The sequence below is a fragment of the Amblyomma maculatum genome, chromosome 6 (genome assembly GCF_055883805.1).
Source record: "Amblyomma maculatum isolate TAMU_Amacu chromosome 6, ASM5588380v1, whole genome shotgun sequence".
NCBI lineage: Eukaryota > Metazoa > Arthropoda > Arachnida > Ixodida > Ixodidae > Amblyomma > Amblyomma maculatum.
Genome location: NC_139349.1, coordinates 28552009 through 28563452, shown reverse-complemented (window position 1 = coordinate 28563452; position 11444 = coordinate 28552009). Strand labels below are relative to the sequence as shown.

Below are 11444 nucleotides of genomic sequence, written 5' to 3'. Positions count from 1 at the left end.
TCTGTGTGCTCTTGTTATTTTGTCCTTCATCCTTTTGCGCTGTTTTTCCTGTTTTTGGTTAGATCCTAATTCATGGGAGTTGCTGGGAACAACTTCTGAACCCGTAGCTTGGCTTTGTTAAATAGGTCATACTAAGGAGCCGTGACATTCTTTTTGCTTTCATTTATATATGTCCATTATATATGTCCATTATTTGCACTACTTGGAAATATTCAGGAAAGCGAAGAAAGCTAGCTATTACATTACTATGTGAATTTACTTTTTTTATGATAGTGGCAAGTATAAAACGTTTTCTTAACTAAGCAGTTTAGGCAATAGCAATCTTTTTCTAATAAGCACGATCCTGGTCTCAACAACAAAAGAGGGTCCACATAGCAGGGAATGAAAAAAAAATAAAAAAAATAAAATAAACATGTATTGTTTCTTTGTGCATATCTCGTTGGAAATAAGTAAACGAGTCCTGCGAAAAGTAGATAATGTTCAGTGGGTCACATTTGTAGCATGTACCGAAACGTTAATCTACAGGACAGATTCGAGAGAAGCGTGCCGTAACTACATGAACGGCCACATAGGTCGCGCCGCGCTCAGGCTCCTCCAGAGCGCGACGCTCTGGAGGAGCCTGAACCTCTGGAGGAGGAACCGCTATCCGCCGCCTCATCGGGATCTAAAACAACAAGAGGCAGTGTACTGGCGAAGACTGCAAACAGGAACATTCCCTAACCTGCATGTCCCAAGAAAACATTTGCCCGTCACAATGTCGGGACACCTACCTGCCCATGGTGTGGTAGCAAACCTTCGCTATACCACATCACGTGGGAATGTAGAAATGACGATAGCTTTCGTAAAGACCAGAGTGCGGGACAGTGGGAGAGCGGGCTCTCCAGCGGCGATCTGGGTTGCCAACTAGGTCTAATCCAGCACGCCCAGCGAGCAGCGAAGCTCAGCGGAGCCCTGGAATAGGGGCACCGAACCTGTGAGAAGACGGAAGATGGACCTCTTCTGCTACTAGCACAAGACCTTCCTAGAGAAACTAACGTATTTCTTATTCTATTCTATCCTACAGGACCTAGCACAAGACTCTAATGCTGTGAATTTTTCTCCGACAGGCGTTCGCTTGCAAGAATCAGCGGTGCACCAAGCAGTATATTCAAGGACAATTATAGGCGGCATTGTTATGGATATCACGAACCTTATCGCCGGTACATGTCCCTAATAAACGACTATTGCTTTAAGGGCAGGTATAAAGCAGCAGTCTTAGATTGCTCAACGACTTATCTGCATCTATAAATAACGTCACAGCTCGCAACACTCTAATGCGAGGTCAGTTGTGCCCGTCATCTTAAACACCACAATAAAAATGGAGGAAACGGGGGCCGGCCTTAATATACAAAGCTCAGTCGCCAATAACTTGCACATAACGTTAACGACTTTTTAGACAGCGAAGTCTAATAAAAGCATGGAGCGCTTTCGGTTCCTGCACTTCATTATATATACTTTTTTCATCCGTGACAAGTGACATAATAGCGAACCGCGGATTCATTTAAAGAGTCTGCTCGCAATTTACGTGCGGAGTAATGCTCAACTACACCAGCCTTATTTTTTAATTAGATATAGGTACATATTTCTGCGTGTTGAGTTGTCGGTGAAAATAAAGCCCGCCGTCCTCTCGCAATCGTTCTACTAAAAACAACGAAAGGAGAGACCGTGCTTTACTCCGTTCGTCAGAGTATTGCGCTTGTAGGCCCAGTTCACCAGAAGTGAGTCACGCGTCTTTTAGTGCCAGAGCAAAATGTTAGGGGAAAAAACATGCTGGCGCCAGCGTTCTCATGCAGTTGCCTTGGATGCTGTTTTAGAAGGTGTTATCTGTAGAGGATAGCTTATCAACGAGAATTCAAACGGTTGTGGCAGGTTCATTCTGATATCACCCTTACATATGAAAGTAGCGACCTGAGTTGGCAGCTCTTGCCCGTGACATAGGAGTAACGTGTATTCAAATGTCATGGCAGGCTGATTTTTTTTATGAGGAGACCGTAGCTACGCCTGTTCACGGCGTAGCTACGCCTCTTCACGGCGGCCACCCGAGGTCTCGCTTTGGCTACCAGTTTTTTTTTTGCTTTCGCAAAAAAAAAAAAAAAAATGATACAAGAAAAGAGATTGCACTGCTATCACAGCGGCGGCCTTCTGAAAACGACTGCCCGAAAACACACATGTAATTTGCTTTCATATCTGTTTTTGGTTAAAGTAGATCCAGTTATACGAACGCTGTAGTATATCGACACAGGCCAACTTAAACTTGTTCTCAGCGCCCCCTGAAGACCGTCTATATTCTGTTGTGTTAATCTCTTGGACGGAAATAGAGGTTGAAAACGCAAACCGTCGGGAGTGAGTTCTCCGCATGCGCTGATCGTAACCGGCCGCTCGAAGCCGAACACCTGGAGGGCGAGGCTGACGCAATAGTTGCCCAGGGTGAGCAGCACCGATCCTCCAAGCTCCTTGCGAAGGAAGCGCTTCGGCCGGGGCACGAAGCAGCCGAAAGTGGTGTGCACGTAACGCGCTTCCCCGACGACGCAATTCTTGATAGCTTCTTCCATGTGTTTGTACGAAGGCAGGAAACGACTCCACAGAGCCTACGCCACACGGGAATGCAATACTCAGCAAGAAATACGCCTTATTAGTGCCGCACTGTCAACTGCTTCGGCCGCACCGTATGAAATGATCGGCAACAGTTTGTGCACAATAAGGCTGAAACGCGCACATCTAAAGGCGTCGAAAACTCACAGCGTTTCGTGTAATCGGGTTACATTTAGCAACGGCTAGCAATAATTTATTTATTTCTAACGAGCTTAGCACTATTTTATCGCGTGGTAAATGATTTACTGCGTTACCTAGGAAATGCAGGTTATAATCGTTTAGACATGGGCGACCTCCGCGAGGTACTTTTTTTCTTTTTGTTTTCTTTATTGCCTTACTTTTGCAAGACAACACAAACACACACAAGGCATTGGTAGACGTACCCACATAAAGAGAATTGAAACCTGTGACGCTCAATTTTTTCTTGTTTTTTAGTGTTACGCGCCATATCAAAGGCAGAACAATTTAATGATACAAATTTATAAAGAAAGAACGCGAAATTTTACGAATTTTATGTGGGATGCGGATAATTGAGATTTGACATTACCTTTCACTTTTGTACAGTGCTGGGACTCTCAGACCATACACATGTTTACTCAATAGTTGGGGCCGTTAAGTGGCAATATCTTTTTCTCCTTTAACCAAGCAATATTTCTCAGCGTGCTATAAACTTTTTACCACGCCTGCAAAAGCGAGCATTCAATACGTTTTATTGTAAAACTTTGCTTTCTTCAGGCTTGAATAAGCTGCAATATAACCTCGACTATGGCGCACTTCTTGATGCGGAAGCGTCAATCTGCAAGGTAAATCCGCGTATCATCGTTTGTGCAACTATCATGAACATTGGGCAGGCAGGCGGTAGCTGGTAGCTGACATGGCCGAACACTAATTGGATATAGGGTTGCCTGACATTACGTTTAGCAGGAGTTGCCAACTGGGGTCTCTCATTTCACATCGGAGGATCATATCAGAATCAGCCTGCCAGGGCTCTTGCGTTCACTTTACCCCTAGCCACGCAGGCCCGTTCATATATAAAGCTTAGTTAAAGTGAGGCTTTATGTGTCGGGTGGTAGCCTACGCTATTGCATCACTCTTAAAGGCGGTGCTTAAGTGTCCATATTTTTTTCCTCTCTTTATAGGCCCAGCCCTCACGCAAAACCAGCAGTTATCGGTGACTTTTTTTTACTTTATTCTAGGAAAATCTCTTTGCAGCCACTTAAAGTATTGCGCTTTATCTAGAACCTTGGTGGAGATAGGAACAATGTCACCAATCGCTATTGCTACTGCTGTTCCCTGAACCGGGCTCTTTCCACTCTTCTTAAAATGAATCTTCGATAGAATCTGTCACATTCTAGGTTCCTGTAGCTTTAAAATTTCATGGCAAAAGCCTTGCTTGTCTGATGAGTGACGTCATGAGGGAGTGAACAGAGCCTGCCATCAGAATGTCATCAGCAGAGCGTGTTCACACCAACTAATACTTAAAAAAGAAACATTGCTATGATTGGGCTTTAGACCCGAGTCAGAAAAAACAGAGACAGAGAGTTTCCGTGGCCAATACAGGAAATCACTATGCTATCCCCGCAGCCGCTGACGCCTTTTTTAAAACCGTAACACGCTCTCACTCTGTGAAGTAGACGACATCGCCGTCTTCATCAAGCTCTAACTCCAAAGCGACCTCTTGCTGTACAGTGATCACCGTTGTCTTCGTGAACATCAATCTGCACCACTGCTTCACTCAACCAATCGGTAAATACGCCGTACATATATGCCATATGGGTCAATGCGAGGGAGGTCTGCGAGTGTAGTTTTAGGTGAGTCCACTCGCGGCGTGACAGAAAAAAAAAGCAAAGCGCCCACGCGTGTAATGTCTCAACAGCAGCAAAGCTGAGACTTTTTCATTTCCCCTGTGCATGATCTGCCGTGGTCTTAAGTTTTTAACAATATCCGGGCACACCCAAAGCCACAGAATAAAAATATGAAATCGTCAGAGCTGACTTGCTTCTCTTAGCCTGAAACAGGCATCAGGGGATTTAGCCGCCGGTATTCATTTCGAGCGGAGGCATTTTAGCTCTGCTCTTTATGGTAAAAGCTGCCGAGCGAGGAATGTAGAATTGTGGTAATGATGATATGAGCCGGCAGCCGTCATCACTTGGCGACTGCGTGTGAACTATGCCGAGCAGGGAAATTAATTCAGACGCGGAACATTTTCGCTTTGTGAAGATTTGCTTTTTCACAATTATCGGCTCACAAACTTAGCCTAAGAGAAGCCCATAAACAAGCCCTTCCGTTAGTGTGGGCTGCAGTATTTCGGCGAAAAGAAATTTATTTTGAACTAAAAAGATAAGCGACCACTGAAACGATGAGGCTCAATGGCTTAGAGAGAGGCGCATGTTAGTTTCCTTCGCTTTCTGGAGCTGCAGTGCGCCTCGTCATCGCGAACACAAAAATTCACACACTCACACATGTTCACTTGTAGTGCGCGTAAGGAGACGCTCACAGGTAAAAAGAAAAAAAAAAGCTTTTTTTCTTTTGGTTATCTTATTTCCACTTTCATCTTTTTAAAAATTATTTAAAAATTCCCACGGTGCAAGGACAAAGTCGTGTTAATTCCTCTCATTCAAAGCGTCATTATTTGATTGGTTTTAGCGAGCGCACCTCCATGAGGAAGAGCTTCTTCTCTTTGGCCAACCGGCAGATGTCCTCCGTGTCTACACGGTTCATGGTGAGTGGTTTTTCGCAGAGAATATGCTTGCCATGCTCCAGCATCATTTTCGTCGTACGGTAGTGGTCCGGGTAGAGGGAGCCCACGTACGCAACATCTGTACGAAACAGGTTGTCGCTAAGTACGACCTCAGCAGATACACGAAAGATTGTATACCACAGACACAGCTATGAGCGACATTCTTATATTTCTGAGCATTTATATGAGCTGATTATTGACGCCTGCGTCATTTAGTATTGTCGGATCGGCTATCGTGGCAGGCCAAGTTACGGCTATTCTCATCTAGGCCCTAGGCTGCTACCTTACTGCCTATCGTGACAGGCTACTCTCGTTTTACACATTTCGCCCACTCGCCTTCAGCACGATGTTTGCTGTGAGATTGGTTTGGACTAAGGATTATTGGTATTTGCGTCGTGAGCCATTCATATTATGGGATCAAAAAGTTTAATTTAAATTGATTTGCTATATTTTAGGTCGCATTTACATAAGAACGTCACAGTGTTTAAACCCAGCACTCTCACTTCTTTATTTCTAATTGAAAAAAAAAAAAGCAGGAACACCGTGGTTGTAACTGTCAGAGTCTTTAATCCAAGATTTTCATGATGACACCGGCCAATTTTCCGGCATTCAATCTTTATCTTCTCAGAGATCAGTTTCGAAACGTTGCTCAAACGCTCCGTGCCTTCGATTATTTGTACCTGACACTGTACGTGTGCGCGTGGTTTGTTTAAATTACTGAAGTAAAATTCTCTTAGAAAACACTACAGTTCTTTTTAATTCCTACGTGCATCATAAACCTCTTTCGGAAATACTATGACATTTGATACAATTGCCTGACCATCTATCTACCTGAAAAATTCAGAGCAGAGGAGTAAAACTTGCGAAAAGTAACGGGGATTGTTAATGTGATGGTTACGTATGGCAATATATAGCGCTTACAAAATATTTTTGTTGGTAATAAGAATAGACTTTCTCCAAGATCGGATTGTTCGGCTACATTAAGGGCAATGCAAATAAATGCAGGTCAAGACGAAACACTTATATTTGAATATAGGTGAAATTCTTGCTTCCGCTAACTCGACTCTATGCACGCGTCTTAATTTCGGCTGTTCGCAAGACAGATCCACATGCTCTTCCCGACGCACTCTGTACAAAAAGCGAACTCATTGATCAAGCTTCTCAACGAGCTGGCCAACATGATGTGACGGGCTAGCAGTATTTACTATTAAAAGTTCATCTAATAAATGAACACAACTGATGGGGTAATATGACTCAATAAACGATTTATGAACATCAACCTCAACCAGGTTGCTAACCTGAATGCCGGAGCAGTGTTTCTCCATCGCCGAGAGCGATGGAGGTGAGGGGGGGGGGGGGAGGTAAAATTTCTCAGAGCGGCATAACTCATATGCATGCGGTAACAGTGTAAATGTGTGCGCGGGATTTTTTAGCTTAGCGCGCGTTTATCACTCTATCCTTACGATGCTTATCTAAGGTTGCCTAGAAGGAGAATCACTAGGCAGAAATTTTCAGCTTCAAAGAGGGCTGTTTCACTTTCTTAATCTCTATAACCCGCTTCCTCTTTCTTACCGACGTCTGGATCCAGCGCTAGCTCCTCATATGTAGGGTAAATCTTGGCGATGTGGTGCACTTCAGCGAACTGTTTGGCGTTATCGAAGTCCCTTCCAGCCACAGCCACAACCTGAAAGAAGTTAATAAACAGATCCAGTGCTGCTAGATGCAAACATTCAAGCAGAAACTCGGTGAATGGCCACAGTTTGACAAATTGATTGCATAGTCGACTTACGTACAGAAAAATTGTATAATATGACTGTCTATCAAAATATGGATGTAATAAGTGAGCACGCTTCCTCATGTCTGACTGTGGCCACTCAGGGAGTCGAAGTTGAAAGTCGATGATTTGAGGTCCGAGGTGAAGAGTATTTAGATCAAACATGGTGAGATAGAAAACCATTATTAAGGAAGAGTATAAAAATTAAGCGCCAAATAAAACTCGTATCCGTTATTTTCCCACAGCTCATCGCTGCCAGCGTAGCTTGCGTATTAGACCCTGTGGCCACGTGTTTTTGCACAGCTAAACTACGCTGCCTGGAAGTAAATGTATTGAGAAGAAAGCATGTGCAAGCACGCCTTCTTTTTGAACCATTTTCTGCTTTAAAGTACTGTGTCAAAGGGGGAGTTTTCGTACAACAGTTTTAATCAAAGCGTTATATGCACCAGAGCGCAAAAAGGAACACCCTAACGCGCTAACTCTTGCGCATTGGTGCCGAATTATGGTAGTAGTCGAAAACTCTTCGAAACACATTGAAGGAAATGTGGACATGAATAATAAAAAGCAAGTGAGTCGGAAACTGGAGCTTAGGGCAGCGTGCAGGCTGGAATCATGCGGTCTAGATGTGCACAGAAGCCAGAAAACAAATGAGGTCGGGAGATGCTGTGGGGCAGAGCAGTGCACCAAGCCTAGAATAATGTTTTTGCACCGACGGTATTTGGTAAATCAGAGAACAACGTTAACTAGAAGTTAAATAAACGTAATAACTGTGATTTTTAGCATTCTGTGTTGTGTAAGTCTGTTTTTGGTTATCAACTGCAAGTTATATAATGTACAATAGCAGTGACTACGTGGTAAACCCAGCAAACGGCTGCTAATGAAATATTTCTTATTTGATTGTTTATAGCATTCGCGAAAACTGTATTTCCACGATGAGAATTTTAGTTAATTGTATATGTATGGTTATGAGCTTAATTCTTAATCTATATTCTCGCCTTCGGGTATGCTTTATGAAGCCCACTCTCAATTCCGACGGTTTTAGTGTACTACTTACTAAAGACGCCAGGAAATGGGCACCTGTCATAGACGAAAACAATAAAGCAGACAACGAGAGTCTCTGATCTCCGCATCCCTTATATTTATTGGCTCAGTTTGGCCAAGTCGCTTTATATCGGGCTAGGCCTGTGTGTTTGGGCAGATCGCGAGTAAGGGCTAAGGAGTAAAAACCTTTCTTGAGGACAAATATTAGGCGTTTAGTAGGTCAGACGCGTCTTATAGCAACACTAATTATTCATGGCCAGAGGGAACGCTCATGCTTACGCATTATAATAGGTGGTGTTATGGAAATTATATACGTGCAAGACAACTCTCGAATTAAAATCTCAGTGTTGCTTCCTTTACTCACATTCCTGCATTTTATGGGGCTGATATCAATATAAGAAGCTCCACCTCAGAGCTATTTATATTACCGCAGCTTTAATACAACATTGCTTATACACATGTTGTAACAACTCTAAAGACGAAGCGGTAAAACGATGAGAGGAAAATGAAAACGACGTTAGAAAGACTCTCGTGCCGGCAAGCGGAGCTGTTTAGCCAGCTCAGCTCTGCCTTGCCCATCAGTTCGTTACTCCGGCAATACACCGCGTCCGTAACACATTTCGCGATGCATCTAATCAGGTCCCAGTCTGGTCGTTACGATTAGACTGAAGGAAAAATGGAGCTTACTCCGAAAATAAAGACGAGCAAGTGCATCAGCGAGGTTTAGGATACCGATAATTGACTGAAAATAGTAGTTGATATTTGTTTTTTCGATTTTATTCTGTTTCGCGCCACTGCATGTCCCTTGTAATTCTTACCAATTGAGATGCATAGTGCTGCCGGCTGCTTTTAACAGTGCCAAACTCTGAAATGAAGCGCATCTCATTTGTGTGCTCTAAATTCGTTAGCGTCGCGCCTGCCTATACAAAAAAAAAAAAATTGCGGTTTGTTCAATAATGATACCCGAGCGCTATAGTGAGGACAAAGTCGGAAACCTATGCAGAAGGTTGTGTTTATTTTTCCAAGCTTTCATGATATGTTGTAGTTGGCTCGGTTTCGTCATTGGACACCAGAATGATTAAGGTTGCCTGCAGATACCGCCGAGTAAAGCATATTGTTTCGAGTTTAGACTCATTTGTTTGTTTTTCAGCCGGTCATCGCTGAATAACACATATTCATGTTTTGTGCACCCGCAACCTCAAGAGGCGAACATTCCAAAGCAACGGACCCTAATGTCCTTGGTTTCATGTCAAAAGAGGAGGAGGAGGAAACAACTTTACTGTCTGGGTCAGGTGAAGGGAGAAGGGGGGGGGGGGGGGAGGCCCGGATTTGGGAAAGTGGAAGGTGGTGGGCTCTCAAGCCGCTCTAGGTGGCCGAAAATCTTTGGTCTTCGACGACCCCCATTTCGCATCGCACGATCCGATGTTGGTCTTTCGGTCGCGAGCTGCGCAGAGCAGCCTCCCATATCGCTTCTGTTGCTCAGCCCTATCAAAAGGGGGGTAGGGGGGGGGGGGGGGGGATAGGTGTGTTTGGAAAGTTCCGATACATGTGACAAAGCCTGTCTGCGGACTCGATCACTGACGAGAATCGAGTGAATTGTCCCCTGAATGAATTAAATAATTTAGATAATGGGACTGCAAAGAGCTTATAGTCAGCACCGAACAACTTGCTCGGCCTGGGACAGGGATTTATGATGTGGAGGGTAGCTCAGACGCGAATTGCGGTAGTTTAAGGTACTTTGGTGATAGGTGAGTAAGGCATTTCCGCACGCTGCGAGAGCAAGGCAGACCCTTCACTACCCGGCTGACGAGTTTCCGGGCGTGTTCATGGGCGGCTGTGTTCCCGGGATGTCCACAGTGCGCTGGAACACATAGGTTCGTGATTATGTGAGGGGCAGGAGGGATAAGTTTGAGGATACGGTAAGGAAGTGATTAAGATGCACGACAATACAAGAGGGATATACGATCTCTTGAACTTCATTGTGTATCGTACTTCTGTTACTACGTTGTGCTTGAAGCCGATGAGAAATCAACCAACCATAACGCTCTTTTTACTCTTGTAGCCTGGTAACAATCCAACAGAAGTAGGTGAGCTCCGGGAGCAACGAGGTATAGCTTTGCCGGCAATCTTTTGCTCACATAGGGCTAAGCATGCTGTATAACCCCCCTTAAACACGCATAGAATGGAAGCCCGTGGTACTGATGAAGACGAACAGAAATGAGAAAGGAATCAGTGATCGAAAAATGATGGGTTAATTTAATCACAGTCCAAGAAATTACAGAAAAGTGTATATAGTCGCAACAGAAGGTTTGTGCGGCGTTTGCCCGTGAATCCGTTGTGACAACAGACATTTCACTAGTAACATCAGAATTTTCTGCAGTTACAAAAGAAAAGTACTACACAACAGAAGACTGATACTATGATACAAGTGCAGAATTTTCTGCCGTGTTCTTGACACGCTTCTACAGTTTTTTAAGACTGAAAATTAATCTATCGAGCAAGTAAATTTAATATTTTCGGTTCACCTTTTATGCCAGATTTGAAAAGTTTTGCTAAAAAACATTCAGTTTTACTGGCAGAGTCATTCAGTGTTACAGGCAGTTCTGCCCATATTAAACCCACCTGGTGCTCTTCGCGCGGCATATTGTTGATGCAGTCCGTGAAGTCGCTGGAAATGCGGCCGGCAGCCACTATTCCCCATCGCGTCGGAGCCATGGCGAACGGTACGAAGCTGTGCTTCAGAAATGTCCTCGAGCACGTGCAGGTTCTTCTTTGCCGTCCACACGCCTTCACAGACTTGACTCTCTCAAAAGGCGTTCGAGAAAGCCGCTGGACCACTCACTCATTAGGCAGTGATCACTACATTTTATGCACTGAGCTCTCCATCTCTTCCCTCACCCCACCCAAACGCAATCGGTCCTGCGTGGTCGATTGGGATCGATTTCGCCGCATCCGGCAAAACGCACCGGACACCATTGTGGACTTAGAGGCCTGGGTGGCTTCTTTCACACAGGATGTGGAGTCGGCGACATCCACTATCCCGGAACCAGAGGACACTTCGGCTGCGGATAGTCGCCTTCTCCACATGTGGGAGGCACACGCCAGCCTTCAGAAACGCTGGCTGTCCCAAAAGCATAATCGCACCCTCAAACGGCGAATTTCCCGCCTTGTGAAAGAAATTGAAGCTTATACAAGGGACCTCGCTCCCCAGCAGTGGGGGCAGGTCTGTGACCGCATGAGCGGTAATCTAGGCCTTAA

The 11444-nt window shown here is 44.5% G+C and overlaps 1 protein-coding gene across 1 annotated transcript; it reads right to left on the bottom strand.

Annotated features, from left to right (window-relative positions):
- Positions 1–1321: 1321 nt before the first annotated feature.
- On the bottom strand, positions 1322–10901 carry LOC146185316 (trans-1,2-dihydrobenzene-1,2-diol dehydrogenase-like). Its single transcript, XM_084607799.1, has 5 exons — positions 10809–10901; positions 6944–7055; positions 5287–5450; positions 2375–2627; positions 1322–1338 (listed from the first exon to the last, which is right to left on the bottom strand). The coding sequence occupies exons 1-5, from the start codon at positions 10899–10901 to the stop codon at positions 1322–1324; spliced, it is 639 nt and encodes a 212-aa protein (XP_084463925.1).
- Positions 10902–11444: the final 543 nt, after the last annotated feature.